The sequence below is a fragment of the Centruroides sculpturatus genome, unplaced genomic scaffold (genome assembly GCF_000671375.1).
Source record: "Centruroides sculpturatus isolate CEXI.00-Female unplaced genomic scaffold, Cexi_2.0 scaffold1347, whole genome shotgun sequence".
Classification (NCBI taxonomy): Eukaryota; Metazoa; Arthropoda; class Arachnida; order Scorpiones; family Buthidae; genus Centruroides; species Centruroides sculpturatus.
The window spans coordinates 30,838-37,910 of NW_019385658.1; the positions used below are offsets into that span (position 1 = coordinate 30,838).

The 7,073-nt window shown below is 31.4% G+C and overlaps 1 protein-coding gene across 1 annotated transcript; it reads right to left on the reverse strand.

The window, feature by feature from the left end:
- Nucleotides 1-505: 505 nt before the first annotated feature.
- LOC111640936 (uncharacterized protein F54H12.2-like) lies at nucleotides 506-2,629 on the reverse strand. The gene has a single exon (XM_023387026.1). The coding sequence runs from the start codon at nucleotides 2,597-2,599 to the stop codon at nucleotides 1,295-1,297; it is 1,305 nt and encodes a 434-aa protein (XP_023242794.1). The 5' UTR covers nucleotides 2,600-2,629; the 3' UTR covers nucleotides 506-1,294.
- Between the last annotated feature and the right edge of the window lie 4,444 nt (nucleotides 2,630-7,073).

A 7,073-nucleotide genomic window follows, 5' to 3' on the forward strand; every position in this document is an offset into this window, starting at 1 on the left:
ATATTAGTGGCATCATTGATGATATAATGAAAACTTAAATAAAATTAAACTAATTGTAGAATTTGATTTTGATAAGAAAAGAGGTGGTGAAAACAAAAAGACGAAATTCGATTTGGATCTAGCAACAAGTTGTATATTATCTATAAAGATCAGTAAAAATATTTACCATAATTCACTTGCCGATATCAATCACTAACACCAAAAATTATATTTTTCTTTAAGAACAAAATCATTTTTTTTTAAAAACTTAAAACGTATATAATCTCTAGATAATAAAAAACTTATGTTGCTCTCTGTTACCATTACATCTGAGGATAAGAATTCTTCCTTGAAAACAGGTATGTATTAAATAAAACTTCTTTATATTTTAAGTATTGAAAAAGTACATAATTCTGTTGGATATAATCAGTATTATATCTAACCCTAACTCATATATAAAAAACACCTCGATATTCACATCAAATCAGATGATTATTGTCGTTTTTTTTTTTAAAAAAAAAAAAAAAAAAAAAAAAAAAAAACATGATAGATTAACCTAATCCCGTAACATGTCCTGTCAAGTCGAATAGGAAAATCTGTAACATGTCCTGTCAAGTCGAATGGGGGAAATCTGTAACATGTCCTGTCAAGTCGAATTGGAAAAATCCGGTTACCTATTTTTGTGGGTCAGGGTGAATGCATAACTTGTTTATTAAGGAAAATCCTGTATCAGTATAAATACTGCCAGAGGTTCGGATAGCAGAAAAATGAATAGTAAGTTTTGTGAATAAAAAACACAATTTTCATATTTTAAATAGATTTTATTTTATTGAATTACAACACTGGTTATTGGTTATTACAATCGGTTTTGATAAATGAAAATTATTTTTAACAAAATTTTTAACAAATTCATCGTTATAAAATTTATCTGTTACATGCAGTTCTGATAAACATAGATTTCTATTAATTTTATATAAAAAATATAAGCAGAAATAACCACAGTTTAAGGAAAACAAACTTTGATGAATAATATTATTCCAACAATATTTTTTTGAATTTCGTTTTATAAATCTGATGATACTCGCTTTCCTCGGTTTTAATCCATAACTATCGTAATAAATGCAAGAATTTTTATCTTTCGTAAAAAATACCGATACCCAATGACTTCCGGGCTTATTTTTTTCATCTAAATTAATTATAAAAGATTGTTTATTACCAACTCGAAACGGTAGATTGTCAGATGCAAAAACACCTCCAAAATTTCTTTTTATTTTCGGATCGCTCGCTGCTAATCTCCACAACGTAACGGTATTCATTAATAATCGACGAATACAGTTCGTGAATGATCGATTTCTAAGGTATTATTATATTCTAGCAAACAAATAACGTTTATGGTTTCCGGTATCGCCTTCGAAAACTTTAATTCCACAGAAATGTTTCCCAGCTCGTTAACACTAACGTGATTCTCGGAGCCTGATTTATCAGGGGTAAGATCAAAACAATATAAAGTATAACCGTCTCGGTACTCGTCGTACGATATATTTATAGATTTATGATGATGAATACATCCGGTATCTTCAAATAACGAGATAAAATTTCTTGCATAAATTTTATTGGTATAATCCGGAGTATAGGGTTTAGAAGGAATCATTTGATTGTCTTTTGATAAACATATATAATTTAAATCATAATTTTTAAAATTAAAAGGATTACGCTTCACATTTCCATTAAATGCAGAATTAGAAACTAATCCGAGAGTTATTCTATAAGGTAGTTGACCGATAACAACGTTTGATATACTTGTAGACTGAATCCCGCTAGTTAACGTAAAGACTTTAACATCTGTCCTTCTGAATGGTAACTTAATTAGAGCGGTTTGTAATGCTTTTTCAATTCCTATCTGTATTGACGAACTAACGTCTACTTTATTAATTTTCAGCGATGCGTTTTTAATAATAATTTTATAGTTGTCGTTATCTGCCATTAGCGCAAAATTTTCTTTAGATCTTTCCAATTTAATTCTTAGGTCTACATTGTTCGTTAGAAGCTTAGGCTGGTTCGCTAAATCGATATGAAGACGTCCCATTAAATCTATTATTCTACTTCCTTTGCTGATGTTAAATCTTTTAACTAATCCGTAGTTTGTATTATTTTCATCTAACGGATTTATCGAATCCATTTGTCCAGCAGTATCTTTAAAAAATAACGCGCTCGTTAAAAAAGTTTCCTGCACTTCTTTCGAATTAAATAGCAAGGCATCTAATATAGCGCGATACGGGTAATTAACCTGCGTAATTATAGGTTTGTCATTTAAAAAAACAGTACATTGAGAAAACAAACTATTTAAAAAATAGTTAACAGGAGTAACTTTCTCTTCCAAGCCGAGGTTTGATCCGTCTTTCTTTACGATTTTCGCCTGAACACATAGATAAATCGAATGTAGATCCATATAATGCTCACCCGATCCTGATATAAGAAACTCTATAGGTGATCTACTATCGTTAATTGCGGCCACAGGATGAGCGATTACTTCATACGTATTGTCGATAGCCATCTGTATTCCAACATTCTTAAACAAATCTAATTCGGACTTGGTACAGCCGCAGGAATGGACGTTCATTGTTTCTTAATTACCAAAAATATCGTTAAGTTTTTGCTTCTTCTTCTTCTTCTTTTCTGACTGAGTTAATCTTTTCGGTCGTTTTCTTTTTATACCCGATCCCGTCTGCACTTTTTTAAGCACGTCTTCCTTAATTTCAGATCGTACATCTTTAAAACGATTTTTTGTAGATTCTTTAAACGACTTCCCTCCAATTACATCTGATCCGACATTCGATGCAAATTTTAAAGCTTTACCCCCTAGATACTTTCCTACTCTACTAAGAATAGGAATAGATTTACGAAATAAATCCCCAAAAAATCCGTATCCTCTCTGTATTTGCGGTCCAGCAAAATAAGTCCCTCTTCCAAATTGTCGTGCAAATAATGGAAACTCGTGTGTCAGTACCGTTCCTCCTGCCTGATTGCAGTAATAATCTATACAATCTCGCGGATCGAGCTTCATTTTCTACTTCACAAAGACGAACTAACGTTAATAAATAAAATATACCAATATTTATATCTGTTTAAAGGATAAAACTAATAATGTCTTTCCTCCAAAAAAGACTATTTCTTTTCCGCTAGCAGTTCTCAGCTCGATTTCGATTGTATCTATATAATTACGTCGTAAAGGAAGGTATAGAGGTGATTGGTAGACTCTAACTATCTGATCTGACTTTTCCCCCATTACAGGTATAACCCTTAAAAGTGGAGCGGTTATATCCCCAACACGATGAGAAGCAACGATATTCGAATAAATAAAAATTTCTGAAATTCCCGCAGATAATTCGATGGGATAGTCGCTCACATATTCGCCTTCGGAAAATTTGCTTTTTTTAAATCCTAACAAATCTTTTAATTCGTTTCCGAATTCAATTGTTATATTTTTATGAACTTTTAAAACGATTTTGTTATTAGGTAGTAATGCTAATTTAATATATTTAAAAATTCCAAGAAATTTTTCAACAGAGGAATATAACCCGATTGGAATAAAAATTTTTTCCTCTACATCGATTTCCTCGACAACTTTTTTATCTCTTTCTATTAAAGTTATAAATTGATCTTTATAAAATCTAGGATTTGATAGATATTCCTCACTCGCATCTCGCAATATTAAACTCGAACTCCGTTGTTTAAATACTATATCTTTGGTCGGTAAATTTAAAAAATAAAGTAGTTTATGAGCCTTTTCTCTCGAAATACGCAACTCGAATCCCTCTTCCAAATTTAGTTTTACGTTTTTATAATCCTTGTCTAAAACAAATTCTGCCAACTTAGATCCTGTTAACGAAACTATATTCTTGTTTATCCAATGGAAAAGCGTCCCTTCATTTTCATCGCCTGTAGTTAATGGAATCTCACATGTTACATCAGTTATTTTTTCTCTTCTAATTTTATGTCTAGTAATAGTATAATCGTTATTATGATTTGATATGTTGAACCAATATCTAGGAATAATAACCTCGCTCAGACCTACTACCCATTTCCCGCGTAAATCAATAGGTGGACTCATTTTCACGGTGAAATGAGACTGCTTATTTTCGGGAAATAACTCCATGCTGGCGTTGCTTATCAGAGTGACGAAAAAGTCCGACTGCATCATTTTGTTACCTTCTGTAATTCTTCTGTATAAAATCTTCCTTCCAAAATCTCGTTATTTAAATCTTTCAATATATACGTCGGAGGATGAGACGAAAAACGATCGTAAATAATAAATATTTCTTCCGTCCAACCCGGTAGGTATCCTCGACTAAATGTTTTACGTATTTTCGAAATTCGAACGAGGTCGCCAATATTAAATTTAAACGTGTTCTGTCCTTTTATACCGTACAACTTTTCGAAAATAGAGCTGTGATGCAAAGGTGTAACTTCCGACGGCGACATACCGATACTTCTATGAAAACTATTATTATAACTTTTCACAATATCCGATAATTTATCGATATATTTATAAGAATTACGATAAGTAAATAATCTATATATTTTATTTCGCAAAGTTTTATTTAATCTTTCAACAACAGCAGCTTTTGTATCTGAATGAGTCGAATAATGATTAATTTTAAATTTTTTAAAAAGATTTTTTACTAATTTATTATAAAATTCTTTCCCCTTATCAGTTTGTAAATTTTTCGGAATGTTTCTTTTTTTAAAAATCATTTGAAAAGCTTTAAAAACCGATTGGGGTTTTTTATCTTTTATCGGTACAACATAACAATACTTAGTAAATACATCGATTACAGTTAGTAAATACTTTATTCCATTATTAAATCTAGAAAATTGTTTTAATACAACTAAATCAGCTTGCCATAAATCGTTAGGATAAAAACTTATAGTTTTTCGTCGCGAATATTTAATTCTTACAGGTTTATGAAGCGTATAAGTTACTTGAGAAGACAGCCATTTTTTAACAACAGATCGCGGTAAATTTGATTCTTTAACTAATTTACTCACGCCACCGAAAGACGCTGGAGATTTAGGATTATAGTATATCGATTTCAAAAGTTTTTCCATTCAAGATTTTTCTTCCTCTTCCTCTTAGATTTTTTCGACTGATGAGAGAAAATTTCTTCTGGAGTTTCAACCGATGATGATTGATCGAATATTTTTTCTGGTGATGTCGCCAAACTTTTGTTTCCAATCCACTCTTTAGGAATATTTATTTTCTTTAAGCCATCAAAAAAGTCTTTGAAACCAACGGGAGGTAATGCAGTTTTCCTATTTCTCATTACATACGAAACTAAGTCTACTATATGACTCCCAATAACGGGTTTTTCATTGATTGTTAATTCACCTTTAGAATTCCATCCGTAATGACTTTGATCCAACTTAGCGATTAAATGAGGTATATATTTTTGATATAATTGTGGTACTGATAAAATTATTTGTTTCATAAATCCGTCGTCATCAGTTTCTTCTTTCGGTTGAGATTCTGTTTCTTCATTTTGGTTAGATACAACCGATACTCTGACAGGTTCTTTAGGAGCGTGAACGGTTCTCTGATATCTCGAAATCAATTGACTTAATAACTTGACTTTATCGTCATCAGGTAAATTTGTACTCTCGAGTAATTCTTCGATATTAGAACCAATTCTTATTTCAGGCTTTTGATAACTCATCAGTAATTCGGGAGGAACTAAGGCCATCTGCTTCGCCATTAGATTCTTTTTCCTATTACTTTACCGATTAATCCTCCTGCCATAGACAATAACGGCGCCAGTAGAAGAGGAAGGAATCCGCCAGATTGATTAACCAAAATTTTTTTCTTGGTATTTAAAGGAACGCGTTTTTCGCTTAATTTCCTGATAATTTTTTTATATTTTCGTAATTTACGAACATCGGTGGGTATATTTCCTCTCCGCAAATTATCACAAATTTCACACAATACTTTCACTTGATTGGGAGTGGCTTCTTTTAATATGGCTTTCCTTTGTGAAGGAGTAGTCTTCGCTAAAAGCGCTAGCATATGATAATTTTTCTTTACGTTTTTCATTTTATCGGTAAGTAAATCCAAAAAATACCTCGTTCGTCTGGAAAACAAGAATCTCTCACAGAAAATTTCTTATCTGTTTTAGGATGAAAATCTAATAACAAATAACCAAAATCCTTTTCTGTCGCTTTTTTATATGCATCCATGAAAAAATTAAATTTTCCCGCAAAAGCTTGGCGACCTAAACAATTCACCTGACTCTCATCACGATTATTTTTAAATAAAATCAGATAATGTGTATTTAAACTTATATCTCTCATAATCTTATTTTTTGGAAACAAATTTTGCATTATTAAAATCACACTTACATTACAGTGATGAGATTCTGTCGTAAACAAAAATGCTGTTTTTGGAGACAGTTTATGCATCAGATCATTGATTATTATCAAATCCCATCCTTGAACAGATTCGGGTAACCCGTACATAAATGTAATATCCTCTTCTTCTTGAAAAAACGGTAAATATAATAAGTAACAAAACGGTAAATATAATAAGTAACACCATAAAATCTTCTTCGGAGGATTTTCATAAATTTTGTTGTGAATCATTTTTCTTACCAATGTGGTTTTTCCGGATTGGAAAGGACCGGCAATTACACATGTACTAGAATGTTTAAAATACATATTAATCAGCTTTCTCACCCTTAGAAAATTTAGAAAATTTATAATATTTCATTCCTGGACTTATCTCTTTAAACACTACTAAAGTTTTCTTATCATTTTCTAAACATATTTCTCTCATATCTTCCGCACACCGTTCGAACGAACCGTATAATCCATTACATACTTCGTTAATTCCTCCATCCTCACCAACAATTATAAAACCGTATTTTCCTTCTCCTTTCCAAATATCTTTGACTTTGAAATAGCGGAGGATAAATGGAAAATTATCAGGAACATCAAACGAGAAATTTTTTACCGCGGAAACGCAAGCGTCCAAAGTACGGTACAGAATTGAAGAAGATGAGTATATTTTATAGTCTCCGTAAGTAACCAGAAAACCGTACATC